At 55.1% G+C, this 19,129-nt stretch overlaps 1 protein-coding gene across 3 annotated transcripts in view; it reads right to left on the bottom strand.

Moving 5' to 3' along the window:
• Positions 1 to 19,129, bottom strand: part of IGSF3 (immunoglobulin superfamily member 3) — a 175,309-nt gene that overhangs the window by 50,746 nt on the left and 105,434 nt on the right. For all 3 annotated transcript variants that reach the window (XM_064152262.1, XM_064152264.1, XM_064152263.1), the window contains 3 exons: positions 3,559 to 3,969; positions 2,152 to 2,541; positions 98 to 499 (listed from right to left, as the gene is read on the bottom strand). In XM_064152262.1, the coding sequence (XP_064008332.1) occupies positions 98 to 499; positions 2,152 to 2,541; positions 3,559 to 3,969 (1,203 nt within the window). The remainder of the gene's footprint in view (positions 1 to 97; positions 500 to 2,151; positions 2,542 to 3,558; positions 3,970 to 19,129) is intronic.

Here is a 19,129-nt window from a genome sequence, read left to right as displayed (position 1 = left end):
GCTGAGAGCAGCCTCAGCCACTCCCAGGTGATGTCCTTGGGCAGGGCAGGCATGTGGGTAGCACAGCCTCGTGGCCCCCCGTACCTTGAGTACTCACCCAGAGCAGTGATGGACACCAGGGTGCCCATGTGGCGCTCCCCAACCATCTGCCACTCCCCATCCAGTGTCCGTGTCCACTCGACTACCCGGCACTCGTAGTGGCCCTCATCCGCCTTGACGCTGTTGAAGATCTCCAGGGTGAAGGAGCCAGGCCGGACCTGCTCTACCTGGATGCCCCCATAGCTGCTGCGCTCAGCGTAGGCGGGCCCCGGCTGCAGCGTGCCCTCCCGATCCAGACGCACCACCTCACTGCGCCGGTTCAGCTTGTCCACCAGCTGCCAGGCGACGGAGAAGCGGCTTTGGGGCCCGAAGGCCGAGCGCACGCTGCAGCCGAACCGCAGGCTCTCGCCCTCCAAGACACTGCTGGCGTTGTTGATAATCTCCAAGGAGATGCTGGTCTCTAAGGAGAGAAACGCATACACACAGGGCAGATGATACACACTTGCCACTTCTGCCAGAAGGACGCTGGTGGCCAGAGAGGCTTCCTACCAGCTGCGGGAAACTGCCTACACAACTGGGTCCGGGCACGGCTTAATCTCATGCACGACCATATCCAAGACCAGCCTGTGGGCAGCGAGCTGCTCCTGGCGACTTGCACACCCAAAGCACGTGGAGGCCAAACATGGCAGGAACCGCTCTGCCTACGGCTCATGAGACATTGCCACATCTTCTGCTCGCAGGTCCAGGATGGGCTCTCAGCAAAACTTCAGGGGGTTTGTGTTGCTGCAGCACACACCGCGTGCAACGGCTCTGCATTCCCTCCTGCGCCCTGGGCTTTTCGAGTCAGGGCATCCCCATCACCATCGTGCCACGTCCATCCCTACAGCAATCTTTAAGAAGAGCTCTCCACAACTCCCATTGCTTGTGACACTATAGGTAGCTATCTATGCTGGGTAACCTCAAAACACCTCTGGTATCCTGAGCTTCCCAGAGATGTAAGACTCTACAGCTGGTTTTTTTCAGAGCATGCTGGTTACTGCTGCTGTATTCCATCAGAGTTATGGACACAGAACCCCTGGAAAACCATCACATTTGTTCTTAGAGCTGGTGAGGCATTGAAGGCAAGAACAAAACCTGTCTAAAAGGTGGCTGTGTTTAGAAACACTACGTTTCAGACGTTGGCCCAGTGCAAGACTTCTAGCTAAAGTAATTTTCAAGACCAAACAAACGAGACCAAATATTGGTAGGAGAGAAAAGAAACAGAATTGCCTTTTGCAGAAATGAGGAGGGTGAGGAAAAAAAAGCTAGAAGAGAGAGCTGCATTTCCCTACAAATCTAAGAGACAGGAGACAAATAGCACACAAAATCCTCTCGCAGTTATCTTCTCCTTGGATTAAAGCGCACTGCCAGGGTAGCCTGGGCACATGCATGGCTCATCATGCCGCAGCTGCCTGAGTTTCAGACAGCAAACCTAGGAAAGAGTCAGAGGACCCTCTCCTCTCCCTGTTATTTCTGCATTCTTCACATTTCTCTGACGAACATAAAAGGCATCCAGGAAAGCCTCTGGCAGGATTGTTTTCACCAGGGTTAGCAGACGCACAGCGATCACGAGAAGGCTCCACACTAAACAGCAAACAGGGGCTGAAGGAGACGGTGAACCTTGGTGTCTTCCAGTACAGCTGTCTGACAAGACAGCTGAGCAACAGCCACTGAACAGCCTGCAGCAACTTAGCGGCTCTTAGGATAAAACCGAGGCCAAGTTGGTCTCTCTGTCATGCCTATTGTGTACTTGACAGCACCCAGCTCCCTGCAGAGCAAGGTGAGGAGAAAGGTGTGAGGAGCAAGTAAGATGCTGCCACAAGCACCTTCAGCTCAGGACAAAACTGCCATACCAAGGTGGGGGCATGTTTCCCCACCTACAAACCTGACACAAATCCCTCCTTCTCTATCCCCTTCCCACCAAAAGATCACCTCACCAGTGGGGATTTCAAGCCTCCACTGCACGCAAACTCTTCCCCACCCTCTTCCCCACTGCGGAAGTCCAGGCGCACCACAGCCTCACCAGCTAGCTGCCCAGGCGCCCCAGGAGGGGATGGGCAGGTCTCTACTTACTGAGTGGCAGGACAGTGATGGGGATGTTCTTTGGCCGCTTGCTCTCCTTGTCAATGAAGTCTCCCGTCACAGTCTTCTCTCGCTCGGTCACCCGGCAGTTGTACTTGCCGCTGTCCTCGAGGCGGAGGCGGTAGATCTTCAGCACAAAAACGCTGTCACTTTCTTTGGCCACCTTGAGCTGGCCCAGAGCCTCACGTTGGGCAAACTCGTTGTTGAGCACTGGCACAGCGTTTGGTCCCAGGCTGGCAATGAGGGAGCTGTTGAAGGCCCAGGAGATAGAGAAGTAGCGGTCAGGGACATTCTGTGCCTCCAGGATGCACCGAAACTCCACTGGCTCACCCACGATGTATGTCCGCTTCTCTGTCTCCAGCCGGACGCTGAACTCCTTATCTGAGAAGAGACAGAGCAGCTCATGTCAGCACGGCAAAGCCCAGCGGGACAGCCTGCACCACTCAGGCAAGCTGCTTACCTTCAGTTGCTGCTCTGTCACTCCTACCTCCTCTCACTTACCAAAACCCTCATCGCCTGTGGTAGCACCAAGTGCTTAAGATACATGGTTCAGCTCCTGTGCCAGCCCCAGACTGCTGAACGTGTCAGGAGGTCTGCCACGCAAGCCCCTTGCTACCCCAGTGTCCCTTGGCTGCACTTCCCTCATGTTCTCCCTGTCTGCAGGCAGCCCTTGGGCCCTCCTTTGCCTTAGAATCATAGAATCAGTCAGGGTTGGAAAGGACCACGAGGATCAGCCAGTTCCAACCCCCACACCAAGGGCATGGACACCCTACCCTAGAGCAGGCTGCCCACAGCCTCAGCCAGCCTGGCCTCAAACACCTCCCTGGGCAACCCATTCCAGCCTCTCACCACTCTCCTGCTCAACAACCTCTTCCTCACATCCAGCCTGACTCTCCCCACCTCCAGCTTTGCTCCATTCCGCACAGTCCTGGCACTCCCTCACAGCCTAAAAAGTACCTTCCCAGCTTTTTTGGAGGCCCCCTTCAGATCCTGGAAGGCCACAAGAAGGTCACCTGGGAGCCTCCTCTGCTCCAGACTCAACAGCCCCAACTCTCAGTCTGTGCTCACAGCAGAGCTGCTGCAGCCCTCTGAGCATCCTTGTGGCCCTTTTCTGGACACACTCCAGCATCTCCACATCCCTCTTGTAATGGGGGCTCCAGACCTGGATGCAGTACTCCAGGTGGGGTCTCACTAGAGTGGAGTAGGGGGGGAAAATCCCCTCCCTGGCCCTGCTGGCCACACTTCTGCTGCTGCAGCCCTTGCTTCACCCTGTCAGCCTCCTCCCAAGTAGGACACATACCAAAGCAGGGATCCAAGCCTCAGCCACCTAACATGATGCAGCCATATTATCCACCTCCACCCACAGCCAGAGGGAAAAGAGGCAGAGGAGACACTGACCTGTGGCTTGCACGTTGACGATGGCACCTTGGGAACGCTTGCGGGTCATGGCATACCAAGATTTGTCCGGGTCCTGGATCCACTCTGCTGCCTCGCAGTAAAACTCGCCCTGATCCGATGGGTGGAGGTTGTAGATGGTGAGCTTTGAGGTGGTCTCCCCAACTTTGTCCAAGCGAACGTCCCCCGTGGCTTGCCGCTGGGCATAGGCACTGCCAGCTCGCAGGACGAAGTCGCGGCTGAGGGAGATGACCTCCACGGGCGCCTCGCTGCCTCGCTGCCGGTACCAAGCGATGGAGACGTGGCTGTGCTGGGCTGTGCTCTTAGACACCTCACACTTCAGCTCCAGGGAGTCATGTTCCACCTTGTTCAGTGTCTGTGGGACTGCTGTCACTCGCAGCGAGTCAGGGATCACTGCAGCAAACAGGGACAGAGAAACACAGCTTGAGAGACGGCAGTGCCACAGCAGCCCAGATGTATCAAAGAGCAGGGGAGAGAGGTTTCTGTTTACACTTGTAATTAATTGTTAAGTACTAGCAAAGTCCTGTTAGCTCACATCTTGCCATCTAAAAGAGAACTGTCCCCAAATCCCTTGGCTGGGACAGATGACAGCTCCTGCTCAATGGCCCCAGCAACTGTGTTCCATCACCCAGCAGAGCAGTGCAGGTCAATACACCTGCTTCCTATCAAGCTACTGTGTCATGGGCAGTCTCCCTTTCACCATGTGCCCCCACAGTGTGCTTCACGACTCATCTCCTGTCCACATCCTTTAGCCACTTGTGCTAGGTTGAAGCTGGCTAGAATGTTTTGGTGAGAAGAAGTAGATTACAGGCTGTGAAAGGAGAACAATGGTGATGTCTACTTCACTCATAGGCTTGCTGAGAGGTTTAAGAACAAGAATCCAAACATAGATAAGGCACTTCTACTGCTGGGGAGCTCTGAGCTGCAGCTCTCTCTCTAACCTCACCTTCTGTTTCTCTGGTTAATCCACTTTGCTTCCTAACCCCCTTGCTCAACCTCCATTCTTCCATGGGGCTGGGGTAAGGTTGAGTGAGGTAGGGGGAAGGTGCAGGGGTGGTTGGGAGCCCCTCCTGGGGACTCAGGTTTCTGGGAGGGCTGTTGTGTTTCTGTATTCCCTTTTACCTTGTCTATTTCTGTCTATAACTGTCTATACTGTAACTATCTGCTTGTCTATTGTGCTAAGCTGTAAATATAAGCTTCATTCAATTTCCAGAGCTGCTGAGTCTAGTCTGAGTGATTTCCAAAGTGTGGAGGGGCAGGGAACACCCAAACCATCACACCACCCCTTAGCCTTGCACCCTGATCTTCACCCTTGTCTCATCAGCCTTTGTAAGCCCAAGCTACACCTCTTTAGTTCCTTTAACCTGATCTCACAAAAATAACTTAGGAGAAGCAATTCCTTTTGTTTCTATCCTTAATGGCCCACTCAGGCCAAATGAAGACGTTTCAGGATTGGGAGGGAAGTGACTTCCAGAGGGCAGAAACACAAACTGCAGCATGCCCAGCCTGGAACCAAGGCACTTCCAGAACCTCTGGCTGCTTCTCCAGCTGTGGCACTGGAGGACAGAAGGTAGTGACACTACAGGAAGGGAAAAAAGAAAATCTGCAGCCCCCTATCCCCTCTACCACCAGAGGACAGGAGGGAGCTGGGGGTGGCAGCCTGCAGAAGAGGAGGCCCAGGGCAGACCTCATTACTGTCTACAGCTACCTGAAGGGAGGCTGTAGCCAGGTGGGGTTGGGCTCTTCTGCCAGGCACCCAGCAACAGAACAAGGGGACACAGTCTCAAATTGTACCGGGGGAGGTCTAGGCTGGATGTTAGGAGGAAGTTGTTGGCAGAGAGAGTGATTGGCATGGGAATGGGCTGCCCAGGGAGGTGGTGGAGTCTCTGTGGCTGGAGGTGTTGAAGCCAAGCCTGGATGAGGCACTTAGTGCCATGGTCTGGTTGATTGGCCAGGGCTGGGTGCTAGGTTGGGCTGGCTGAGCTTGGAGGTCTCTTCCAAGTGCTTTCGTTCTATGATTCTCCCCATCTCTGCAGTCAAGGCAGCACCAGCAGGCCTGTTAATGCCCACAGTTTCACTGCATGCTGGTGAAATATAATTACCATATCCCAGTGCAGTTTCATTGACAGCAAGGGAAGATGTGATGAAATCAGCTGAGCTGCAGAAAGCTGCAGCGGGTTCATCTAGGCGCAGCTACAAACTGCCACAAAGATAACTGCTGGCAGTATTGCTGGCAGAAAAGTCATGGCACAAGAAGAGGAATGAAAAAGCTCATGAGATGGAGCAAACGAGAGGGAAATCTTCCTGCATGCAGCCCAGCCCAGAGCATTCACCTTTGCCACACATTCACTACCCAGGGAATTCACTGCTCCGGATAGGTAAAGTACCTGCTAAGGCCATCTCCATCACAAGCCACTGCCCTCTTCCCTGCAGCCATCTCTTCTCTCTCCCTTTCCCTCCTCTTCCTCACCAGGGCTCCCATCTCCTGTTCACATACCATAATGTCAGGCAGATCACGGCCAGGAGCTCACTTCACTCTGCCTTCCCCCTTTGCCCTGCCTCCCAAATTAGTGCTGAGAGCAGCAACCGGCCTCACTGGCTCACACTGCCTGCACAACGAGATGTAAATCTCTCATTTCAAACCCTTCTGAGCTATGTCGAGAGCCACACAGCTCCATTCTCTTTGCCCTCCAGCCACGGGCTCTTACAGCTTTTCTTATGTTATTTAAATAAATTAAACCTGATCATCATCTTGCTGGAGATACTTCCCTGCTGAGCCGCTTCAAAGGCAGAGCTCCCTGCCACACCAGCCTCTGCATGGCAGCTTATGGGGCCAAAGTGGTTAGCCATGAGGAAAGCTTTGTTGCTCTTCTCTGGACACATTCCAGTACCTCAACATCTCTCTTGAATTGAGGAGCCCAGAACTGGACCAGTGCTGAGCACAGGGGCAGAAGAACCTCCCTTGTCCTGCTGCCCACACTGCTCCTCAGCCAGCCCAGGATGCCACTGGTGCTGCTGCCCACCTGGGCACTGCTGCCTCATCTTCATCTACTCTCTACCAGCACCCCCAACTCCCTCTCTGCCTGGCTGCTCCTCAGCCACTCTGGCCCCAGCCTGTAGCGCTGCTTGGGGTTGTTGTGGCCAAAGTGTAGGACCCTGCCCTTGGCCTGACCTCCTAACCAGAAGGACTACAGATGCTTGCTAAATGAGAGCCCAGTTTCCAAAGGATCAAATGTTGGGAGGACAGGCAGAAGATCTGAGCTGGCAGGGCCAGCAGGAAGGCTCTGTGCTTCACACCACCACTCATGCCTGGCCAGTGATGCACAAACAAGTGTTTTAGTTACATTGGGGTACCAGGTTTGAGTAGGAGGAAGGTGAAAACATTGTCCCATCCTCCTTTCCCCAGCTTGATAGCCCTGGGTACCCCACTGGGTGCCTGTGTGCCCCTCCGGCCAAACTCAGCAGCACATCTGCCTCCTGGTTATGGTTAAGGTAGTGCCCTGCTTACCCTTGAATCCTGCCTGCCTCTGCAGGAGGAGTACATGGCAGGCACTTGGCTTGCCAGATGTGGAGTTGCCCACTCCCTGGGAGTGATGCCAGGAAGCCTATCTGAAGGCTGGTCCTCAGCAAGCGCTTGCCATGCTGTTCCCTGCGCAGGTCAGAGGCTGGCACAGGCACCATTTCTCCACCTGGAACCATGACTTTGCACTTCCAGGTCATAACCTGTCTGGAGGGTGTGCATCTTTTACCCCACCCAGGCAAGCTATTGCAAAATGCATTCCTGGAGAAAAACCAGGAGGCAGCAGCATGCTGCTGGCTGTGCTAACACCTGGCACACGATGCTGCATTCCTCCTGCTCCTTTGGTCCAGAAGCCAAGCAAGACTTTCTGGGTTAAAAGAAATGTCATTTTGGGTTGCATGCAGCCTTAATGCCACTGTATTAAATCAGGCTGGAATTGAGATATGTTCAGCCAGTGTCACCTTCATAGACTCATACCAGATGGAAGAGAGCTCCAAGCTCAGCCAGCCCAACCTAGCACCCAGCCCTGGCCAACCAACCAGACCATGGCACTCAGTGTCCCAGCCAGGCTTGGCTTCAACACCTCCAGGCACAGCCACTCCACCACCTCCCTGGGCAGCCCATTCCAATGCCAATCACTCTCTCTGACAACAACTTCCTAACAACATCCAGCCTAGACCTGCCCTGACACAGCTGCAGACTGTGTCCCCTTCTTCTGTTGCTGCTTGCCTGGCAGAAGAGCCCAACCCCACCTGGCTACAGCCTCCCTGCAGGTGGTGGCAGACAGCAATGAGCTCTGCCCTGAGCCTCCTCTGCTGCAGGCTGCACACCCCCAGCTCCCTCAGCCTCTCCTCACAGGGCTCTGCTCCAGGCCCCTCCCCAGCCTTGCTGCCCTTCTCCAAACACCTTCCAGCACCTCAACATCTCTCTGCAGTGGAGGAGCCCAGAACTGGACACAGCACTCAAGGGGTGGCCTGAGCAGTGCTGAGCACAGGGGCAGAAGAACCTCCCTTGTCCTGCTGGCCACACTGCTCCTGAGCCAGCCCAGGATGCCAGTGGCTCTGCTGCCCACCTGGGCACACTGCTGCCTCATCTTCAGCTCCTCTCTCCCAGCACCCCCAGCTCCCTCTCTGCCTGGCTGCTCCTCAGCCACTTTGTCCCCAGCCTACAGCACTGCTTGGGGTTGTTGTGGCCAAAGTACAGGACCCTGCACTTGGCCTAACTTCCTAACCAGAAGGACTACAGATGCTTGCCAAATGAGAGCCCAGTTTCCAAAGGATTGAGTGCTGGGAGGACAGGCAAAAGATTTGATCTGGCAGGGCCAGCAAGGAGGCTCTGTGCTTCACACCACCACTCATGCTTGGCCAGTGATGCAAACAAGTGTTTCAGTTGCACTTGGGGTACCAGGTTTGGGGAGGAGGGAACGGAGCAGGAGAAAGGTGAAAACACTGTTCTCAAGAGGCAGCCAAACGTGGCAGCAGGTCACAGCTCATTTCAGAAGCCCAATGAGTATTTCCTTCTGAGTGCTGCAGAACACCAGGGACTCCCACAGCAGGCCTGCAGGTCTGCTGGGGCTTGTGCACCACCCCCAGGCACAGACCCTGCTGGCCTGCACTGATGCCAGGGCTACAGGCATGACTTTAGCTCATTGGGCTGGAGCAGATCAGGCCTGGAAGTCACAGAATCAAAAGTAAGCAGGGAATGGTGTGAAGGTGCTCCCCAGGGCACAGTCAGGTGTGTTATCAGAAGAGAAGCCAGTTATCCTGCTCAGGCTTCAAAGACATCAGCTTGCAGACCATGACATGAGTAACTGCATGGCGTTCAGCCAGGAGCCCTGCTGCCAGGCACCACAGTGCTGAGCTGCCTGCACTCATTCTGCAGCCTCCTGCCACGGGAAGCACAGTAGCTCTAAGGACACTGTGGTGGTTTTGATGTTCCCTGCCCCCCCCCACTTTGGAAATCACCCAGACTAGACTCAGTGGCTCTGGAAATTGAATGAAGCTTATATTTACAGCTTAGCACAATAGACAAGCAGATAGTTACAGTATTGACAGAAATAGACAAGGGAAAAGGGAATACAGAAACACAACAGCCCTCCCAGAAACCTGAGTCCCCAGGAGGGGCTCCCAACCACCCTTCCACCTTCTCCCACCCCTCTCAACCTTACCCCAGCCCCAAGGAAGAATGGAGGTTGAGCCAGGGGGTTAGGAAGCAAAGTGGATTAATTAGAGAGACAGCAGAGAGGCGAAAGAGAGAAACGCAGCCCAGAGCTCCCCAGCAGTAGTGCCTTATCTATGTTTGGATTCTTGTTCTTATACCTCTCAGCAAGCCTATGAGTGAGTTAGACATCAGCCTTGTTTCTCTTTCACAGGCTGTGATCTAGTTCTCACCAAAACATCCTAGGTAGGCTCAAACTAGCACAGGCACTCTGCACGCTGCGCTCCCCTTGTCAGTGCGTAAAGGAGAGCAGGGCTACACCCACAGCAAAGCCAAGAAGGATGCTGCAAACCTCATCCTCTTGCCTAGTCCTTCTCACCCAGCTCCTGCCTGTTTCTCCCTTCTCTTCAATATGCCAGCCAAGCAGCCAGCCTTGCACTTCCCCCAGTGCCTAGCCTTGCTTGTTCTTTGTGTCCCACCACAAGTCCACCCCTGCAGCTGCCATATCTCCCCCAAGGTGTCAACAAAGCTTCTCTCTCTCTCCAGCACTAGAGTTAGGTTTGGTGGTTGTACAGGGTTAACCCTCCTGGAGGAGTGATCTTTAACCTGAGCCCAGGTGGTCTTGACCCCTCCCCAGGAGCAGGTCTGAACACTACCAGGTGATGATGGTTAGCCCACTCCCCCTTCCTGCCTAAGATCCATAAAAGCAGAGGGACCTGATGTTTGCTCTCTCTCTCCTGCCTTGCTGCTCACCAAAAATCACCATTCCTGTTTCCTGCTGCTCTTTGTTACACTATGTGGCCATCACCCACGAGGTGGACAAAACCCACTGCCATCAAATCTGGTTGTAGACTTGCAGATTTTGTATCTTGTTTCCCCTTCCCTACACCCCTGTAACTCCCCTACCTCATATACCTTTTATTTATTGTTAAACTTCCCTTCTTTGAGCTTCCAAATCTCAGTGAGATTATTTATTTGGGTCTGCTTTACCTTTCCTCTCTCTCCATCTAAATCCTATAAGCTTCATTCAACCAGCAACAGAAAAAGGGGGCACAGCCTCAAGCTGTGGCAGGGGAGGTCTAGGCTGGATGTGAGGAGGAAGTTGTTGGCAGAGAGAGTGACTGGCATTGGAATGGGCTGCCCAGGGAGGTGGTGGAGTCACCATCCCTGGAGAATCATCACAGAATCAAGCAGGTTGGAAGAGACCTCCAAGCTCAGCCAGCCCAACCTAGCACCCAGCCCTGCCCAATCAACCAGACCATGGCACTAAGTGCCCCAGCCAGGCTTGGCTTCAACACCTCCATGGAAAGCAACTCCACCACCTCCCTGGGCACCCATTCCAATGCAAATCACTCTCTCTGACAACAACTTCCTCCTCACATCTAGCCTAGACCTCTCCTGGCACAGCTTGACACTGTGTCCCCTTGTTCTGTTGCTGCTTGCCTGGCAGCAGAGCCCAACCCCACCTGGAGGTGTTCAAGCAAAGCCTGGATGAGGCACTTAGTGCCATGGTCTGGATGACCGGATAGGGCTGGGTGCTAGGTTGGACTGGATGATCTTGGAGGTCCCTTCCAACCTGCTTGATTCTATGATTCTGATTCTTTCCTTTTGGCAAAGAAGGGGGAAGAGGGAAGGGCATCCTATAAATTGTTATTGGCCCTATCAACTAAATTTGAGTCTCTGGGATACTGAAACTGGAACCCAGACAGCGGTGAGTGGCTGGACAAAAAGAGAAGTGGCTGAAAACACTTACTGGGAACCAGCCTGCTACACCACTGCCATCCCTGAGCCACTTTGCTGAGCCCAGACACAGCCAACAGCATTGAGCTTGCACTTACAGCACTGGAAAAAAATAAGAGCAAGAAAGAGAGCACTTCCCATTAGCCCCCAAGCCACAGGTTACTGCAGAGGGCAGTGGGGCAGGATGCTCAGTGGTGAGCAGGCTGCTAAGCACAGAGTGCTCACAACCCCCATCGAGTTTTGAGAGCTCCTCAAGTATTCAATGTAAATAGAGCCACTAGAGGGTGTGAGGGACCCAGGCAGCCAGAGCCCCAGGGCCCTGCAGCCAGCACTAGGAGGAGAGGGAAGGCTGCAGATGCTTCCCCCTCACCAGGCCAGTGACCATGGGCATCCATCCTCAGGAAGTCTGCAGTCAAACTCATCTCAAATGCACATACTTCAATAATGCACAGTAAACAAGTGCTCAGTCAGCTGATTTAGACTAACTTCAGGACATGGAACTGCCTTACAGTCTCCCAGACAGCAAATGGAGAGAAGAAGCTGGAGTAGAGTCTAGATTTGGAGCACACAAACCCACCTCAAATGCACACACTTCAATACCACGCATCAAGCAAGTGCTCAGTCAGCTGATTTAGACTAACCTCAGGACATGGAACTGCCTTACAGCCTCCCAGACAACAAATGGAGAGCAAAAACTGGAGCAGAGTCTAGAATTGGTGCACACAAACCCATAACAGAGAGAGTGATTGGCATTGGAATGGGCTGCCCAGGGAGGTGGTGGAGGCACCGTCCCTGGAGGTCTTCAAGAAAAGCCTGGCTGAGGCACCTAGTGCCATGGTCTGGTTGATTGGATAGGGCTGGGTGCTAGGTTGGACTGGATGATCTTGGAGCTCTCTTCCAACCTGGCTGATTCTGTGATTCTATGATCTCAAACGCACTCACTTCAATAACACACAACAAGCAAGTGCTCAGTCAGCTGATTTAGACTAACTTCAGGACATGGAACTGCCTTACAGTCTCCCAGGAAACCAATGGAGAGCAGAAGCTGGAGCAGAGTCCAGATTTGGAGCACACCTCAATGCACTTTCCACCCAACCTCAAGACCAGCTCCATCTCCAGTAGCTCTTGGCACCATGCTGAACTCTGCTCACAGACAAAGATGATCTTCTTCCCCAGGCTGGCTCTGGCTCATCCTTCAGTACCCAAAATCCCAACCACCTCCAAGGCTCTCTGCCATTCACAAGCCAGAGAGATACCAATGCTTCATCTACTCCCAGGCAAGGCAGATGGTGCTTCCTTGTTCACCAGTACACCTCCAGGATGGTCAAGGGATCAGGCCCAGCCAGCATGGGTTTAGGAAGGGCAGGTCCTGCCTGACCAACCTGAGCTCCTTTTATGATCAGGATCCTGCCTGGTGAACGTGGGGCAGGCTGTGGATGGAGTCTGCCTGGACTGCAGCAAAGCCTTTGACACTGCCTGCCACAAACAAGCTCCTGGCACAGCTGGCAGCTCCTGGCTTGCACAGATTCACTCTGATATGGGCCAAGAACTGGCTGGAGGGCTGGGCCCAGAGAGTGGTGGTGAATGGTGCCACATCCATCTGGCAGCTGGCACCAGTGGTGTGCCCCAGGGATCAGTGCTGGGCACAGTCCTGCTCAATATCTTCATTGATGATCTGGACGAGGGGATTGAGTCCAGCATCAGTAAGTTTGCAGCTGACACCAAGCTAGGAGCAGGTGTGGAGCTGTTGGAGGATAGGAGAGCCCTGCAGAGGGACCTGGCCAGGCTGGATGGGTGGGCAGAGGCCAATGGGATGAGATTGAACAAGGCCAAGTGCAGGGTTCTGCACTTTGGCCACAACAACCCCAAGCAGTGCTACAGGCTGGGGACAGAGTGGCTGAGAGCAGCCAGGCAGAGAGGGAGCTGGGGGTGCTGGGAGAGAGGAGCTGAAGATGAGGCAGCAGTGCCCAGGTGGGCAGCAGAGCCAATGGCATCCTGGGCTGGCTCAGGAGCAGTGTGGGCAGCAGGACAAGGGAGGTTCTTGTGCCCCTGTGCTCAGCACTGCTCAGGCCACCCCTTGAGTGCTGTGTCCAGTTCTGGGCTCCTCAATTCAAGAGAGATGTTGAGGTGCTGGAAGGTGTTTGGAGAAGGGCAGCAAGGCTGGGGAGGGGCCTGGAGCAGAGCCCTGTGAGGAGAGGCTGAGGGAGCTGGGGGTGTGCAGCCTGCAGCAGAGGAGGCTCAGGGCAGACCTCATTGCTGTCTACAACTACCTGAAGGGAGGCTGTAGCCAGGTGGGGTTGGGCTCTGCTGCCAGGCAAGCAGCAACAGAAGAAGGGGACACAGTCTGCAGCTGTGCCAGGGGAGGTCTAGGCTGGATGTTGTGAGGAAGTTGTTGTCAGAGAGAGTGACTGGCATTGGAATGGGCTGCCCAGGGAGGTGGTGGAGTTGCTGTGGCTGGAGGTGTTGAAGCCAAGCCTGGCTGGGGCACTTAGTGCCATGGTCTGGTTGGTTGGGCAGGGCTGGGTGCTAGGTTGGGCTGGCTGAGCTTGGAGCTCTCTTCCAACCTGGCTGATTCTGTGATTCTACAAGACAGAAAAAAGCTACTCAGAAGGAAGCACAATTCCAGCACCACCAGGTCCAGAGGTTAGCAGTGTCAGACAGCAAACAGCACCATGAACAGAACTGCAGATGGGAGTGCAAGGCATGGATACAGAGTGTTTTGTTTGCCAACCTTCCTGTGGCCACTCATGACAGACATTCCAGGGAAGAGGCAGGGTCTGCCACCAGAGCCACCCTGATGCCACAAAAAACAGCTGGAAGAGACCTGGCCTGGCCTGGCCACTGCATGCTCTCAAGGAAGCACACTCCTTACATCCCTCCCCCACACTGCTATTGATTTCCATTCCAGCACTCAAATGTGTGTGCATGTGTGTGTCAGGAGGCAGGGGGTGGTGATAAGGCAGGAAAGATATCTAGATTAGCAATGTAATCCTCTCAAGCCCTCCTGCCTACCAATTAGCTGTACAGGCCAATCTATACCTGCTTGCAGCACACCAGACACCACTCCTTCCTCTTCAATCTACATCTCAGAATCATAGAACCTGGATGAGCTTGGAGGTCTCTTCCAACCTGGTTGATTCTATGATACAGGGAAGCCTGGCAAAGGGATTACATCACTCTGCCACAAAGCAGCCCAGGCAAACACTGCTGCTTACAACAGTAGAAGCAAGCACTGGATGGCTGAAAACACACTCAGTGCCCCATGCCACTGATCAAAACACCATTCTAGGCCTTGAAAAGCAAGTGACACAGAATCACAGCATCAAGCAGGTTGGAAGAGAGCTCCAAGCTCAGCCAGCCCAACCTAGCACCCAGCCCTGGCCAATCAACCAGACCATGGCACTAAGTGCCCCAGCCAGGCTTGGCTTCAACACCTCCAGCCACAGAGACTCCACCACCTCCCTGGGCAGCCCATTCCAATGCCAATCACTCTCTCTGACAACAACTTCCTAACAACATCCAGCCTAGACCTCCTCTGCCACAGCTTGACGCTGTGTCCCCTTGTTCTGTTGCTGCTTGCCTGGCAGCAGAGCCCAACCCCACCTGGCTACAGCCTCCCTTCAGGAGGCTGGGAGGGGGGTTGGAACTGGCTGCTCCTTGTGGTCCCTTCCAACCCTGACTGATTCTATGACTCTGACTTTTTCCATGGGTCAGGGAGTTGGCCTCCTGACGAGGTGAGCAGAGCTTGCACTGAGCTCTAAAGAAAGGCAGTTAGAATACACTTTTAATCCTTGGTGCACAAAGCTAAACCTTAATTCAAAGGAGCAGTTGAACTACAAAGTCACTTCCAGCTGCTGCACTGAAGCACTGAAGCTGCAACTGGAGCACCGCAGCAACCTGTGTCCAAAGCAGTAAGATAAACCAACAGCTTCCCGAGCCTGCAAGCTTGCAGCTTTTTAAAAGGGCAGCTTGCTACTGATCCAGCTGCTGGCAGAAGGCAAGAGGGGAGTTGAAGAGTCAAGACTGCATGGCAGTTGTTTGACAGCAGCAGTAGTAAATCCTCAGCTCACAATAGTGTCCTTGTATGTACATCAACGAGGGACTGGAACAGTTACGCCAATGACAACGCATCTCTGAAAGCAGAACGGGTGAAAGAAAGGGCACAGCAAAGGAAACAGAGCAGCTAACACAGAAGAAAGAGGAAAACAGAATTGCACAGAAGATGTAAAATTGGAAATCAGCTCAGCTGCCTGACTCAGGGCCTGAACTTTTGGTTGCTTGCAGCAGGCAACGTCAGTTGTGCGCTCAGCCTGCCCTGCGAGCCCATTGGAGACAGACACTGTGCTCCCTCCCAGCCAGGGGCAGAGGATGCCACTGCACAGCCTGCTCCCCACCCCACGATGTGCCTTGTGAGAGGAGCTTCCTAGCCAAAGCTCTGCACCGAAGACATGTGAGACCCCCCAGCTGGGTGGTGTGCTTGGAAGCCAGTGTGTCCAGCTGCCAAGTGTCAGGTGTCACTCTCCCACAGCTTCCCAAGCCTGCTGCAAACCCAGAGGGGTTCACAGAATCAAGCAGGTTGGAAGAGAGCTCCAAGCTCAGCCAGCCCAACCTAGCACCCAGCCCTGGCCAACCAACCAGACCATGGCACTAAGTGCCCCAGCCAGCCTTGGATTCAACACCTCCAGGCACAGCCACTCCACCACCTCCCTGGGCAGCCCATTCCAATGCCAATCACTCTCTCTGACAACAACTTCCTAACAACATCCAGCCTAGACCTGCCCTGCCACAACTTCAGACTGTGTCCCCTTCTTCTGTTGCTGGTTGCCTGGCAGCAGAGCCCAACCCCACCTGGCTACAGCCTCCCTTCACAGCAATGAGGTCTGCCCTGAGCCTCCCCTTCTGCAGGCTGCACACCCCCAGCTCCCTCAGCCTCTCCTCACAGGGCTCTGCTCCAGGCCCCTCCCCAGCCTTGCTGCCCTTCTCCAAACACCTTCCAGCACCTCAACATCTCTCTTCAATTGAGGGGCTCAGAACTGGACATAGGACTCAAGGTGTGGCCTGAGCAGTGCTGAGCACAGGGGCAGAAGAACCTCCCTCGTCCTGGTGGCCACACTGCTCCTGAGCCAGCCCAGGATGCCATTGGCTCTGCTGCCCACCTGGGCACACTGCTGCCTCATCTTCAGTGTTAGCTGCAGGTGCCCTGTGACCTCACCAGCAATCCCTCCTTCCATGTGCACCCAGAGAAGGTGTGCAAAGGGGACAGACATGCTCAGCCACAGCTCCAACTTGTCCTCAATGGACCCAGGAGATCTACAGCTTTCCCAGCTAGTCCTGAGTGCCTCATCTCATGATTCCTGCAGGTGCCTCATGATGAGGGGACTGCAGGGCATGGCTTATGAGAGGAGGCTGAGGGACCTGGGGCTGCTTAGTCTGGACAAAAGAAGACTTAGAAAGGATTTGATAAATGTTTCTAAGTATCTGAGGGCTGCCAGGAGAGGGGGACAGGCTCTGCTCACTGCTGCCTGGGATAGGACAAGCAGCAATGGGTGTAAGCTGCAGCACAGGAGGTTCCAGCTCAGCACAAGGGGGAACTTCTTGACTGTAAGGGTCCCAGAGCCCTGGCACAGGCTGCCCAGAGAGGTTGTGGAGTCTCCTTCTCTGGAGCCTTTCAAGGCCTGTCTGGATGTGTTCCTGTGTGATCTGTGCTAGATAGCATTGCCCTGCTCTGGCAGGGGGTTGGACTCAATGATCTCCTTGGGTCCCTTCCAACCCCTAACAACCTGTGAGCCTGTGATCTCCAGGAGAAAGGACACTCACCCTCCCTTTTCCCCTGTGGGCTTCACTCCCAGGCTGCAGCCTTGCCAGCACAACATCGTTTAAAGCAGTTCTCCAAGCCTCCTTTTGCCAACAAGCGGCAGATGCTCCTCCAAATCTGCTGGTTCCCTTCCCTTGACTGCTCTGAATGCCAGGAGCACATCCATGCTCACTGACCCCTGTTTAGTCGTGCCTCATCACCCCCTGCCCTCAGCCAAAGCCATGGTGGGGAGCAGGGGAAGGCAGGCTCCCACTAACAAGCTGCTTCCCCTCTCTCCACCGACCTGATCCCCAACTGCTTTGAGGAGCATCTGCTTATTAGGCCAGATAATTCGGGTAGAGAAGTTCAACTCACCTCATTAAAAGAGACAGAGAAGAGGAGAAACCAGAAAAGGAGTGGTAAAAGGACAAGGCAGCATCCAGCAGTGAGAGTCACCACTTGTTCATTAAGCAAACATGAGCTGGAGGATCAGTGGAGCAAACACTGAGCCAGGAGTCCTGGGGGCAGCTGCTGGGGATGCAGAAGCACCCACAGAGCCTGCCCAGCTGGGTGCATGGCAGGGGCAGAGAGCACGGGCCTGGGGTCTGGCTCCATCTCTCAGCTCTGGCAGGGAGGAAAAGCCTTCAGTCCCTCACACAGGCACACTCTTTTCTGCACTCCTGCTCTGTGGGGCAGAGGCTCTGTGTGAGGAGAGGCAAGCAACCCAGCCTGCAGCCAAGAAACCAAGGCACAGGTCACTGGAAGAGCTGACATCCACAGGGACAGGCATTTTCCCTCCCCTGGCCTTGGGAGCCCCCTGTGCCCCAGCTGCATTGCTCAGTGACACCTCACCAGGCTGCCAGGCCAGCAGCCCCCTGCCCTTGGGACCCCCCTGTGCCCCAGCTGCATTGCTCAGTGACACCTCACCAGGCTGCCAGGCCAGCAGCCCCCTGCCCTTGGGACCCCCCTGTGCCCCAGCTGCATTGCTCAGTGACACCTCACCAGGCTGCCAGGCCAGCAGCCCCCTGCCCTTGGGACCCCCCTGTGCCCCAGCTGCATTGCTCAGTGACACCTCACCAGGCTGCCAGGCCAGCAGCTCCCTGGCCTTGGGACCCCCCTGTGCCCCAGCTGCATTGCTCAGTGACACCTCACCAGGCTGCCAGGCCAGCAGCCCCCTGCCCTTGGGACCCCCCTGTGCCCCAGCTGCACTGCTCAGTGACACCTCACCAGGCTGCCAGGCCAGCAGCCCCCTGCCCTTGGGACCCCCCCTGTGCCCCAGCTGCATTGCTCAGTGACACCTCACCAGGCTGCCAGGCCAGCAGCCCCCTGCCCTTGGGACCCCCCTGTGCCCCAGCTGCATTGCTCAGTGACACCTCACCAGGCTGCCAGGCCAGCAGCTCCCTGGCCTTGGGACCCCCCTGTGCCCCAGCTGCATTGCTCAGTGACACCTCACCAGGCTGCCAGGCCAGCAGCCCCCTGCCCTTGGGACCCCCCTGTGCCCCAGCTGCACTGCTCAGTGACACCTCACCAGGCTGCCAGGCCAGCAGCCCCCTGCCCTTGGGACCCCCCTGTGCCCCAGCTGCATTGCTCAGTGACACCTCACCAGGCTGCCAGGCCAGCAGCCCCCTGCCCTTGGGACTGTGAGAGTCTGATCCTCTCTCTTGTTAATCAACAAAGATAAAGATTGCATTGTCCCTCCTTAATCTTGTTACTTCTGGGACTCAGACTCGGTGCTTGGCCCAAAAGCTCAGAGATGCAAATCAACAGACAATACTCCTAGACCTCACCCTGGCTGGACTGCCCAGGAAGCCTCCATCTTATCTCAGCTGCCCCCAAGGGCTGTGTATGCAGGGTGTGGAGAGGTGTAGCCGAGAGAGGGCGGAGGCCCTCCCCCCCGGCGACGCCGGACCCCTGCGAATGTGTGAGAATGCACAGGAAGATGCCCTGGGGGGGCTGCAGCTGGACACTGAGCAGAAAACTGTATAAAAAGGCAGGAGAAAGGCCTGCCAAAGTGTGGCATCCCCACCAGACAAAGCGTGGTATCCCCACCAGTGGTATTCCCACCGCACCACCAGTGGCATTCCCAGCGGACCACCATTCCCACCGGACCAAGAGTGGCACCTCCATCGGACCACCAGTGACATCTCCACCGGACCACCGAGGGCAGACCATCACCAGACCACCAGAACTGCCCACCGCCTGAAGAACCTCTGACAAACTCCGCAGATCATCCCTGGGCCACGCACCCGTTTCTCTCTCTCCCCTTCATCGGCGGCTGAGGGTAATATGATCACAGCCTTTTCCCCTTCCCTGCTCCTTCTTTTCTTCTCCATCGATCTCTT

Source organism: Pogoniulus pusillus, chromosome 12, assembly GCF_015220805.1.
Source record: "Pogoniulus pusillus isolate bPogPus1 chromosome 12, bPogPus1.pri, whole genome shotgun sequence".
Lineage (NCBI taxonomy): Eukaryota > Metazoa > Chordata > Aves > Piciformes > Lybiidae > Pogoniulus > Pogoniulus pusillus.
The sequence above is the reverse complement of the archived record's forward strand: the minus strand, read 5'-3'. Positions and strand labels throughout refer to the sequence as shown.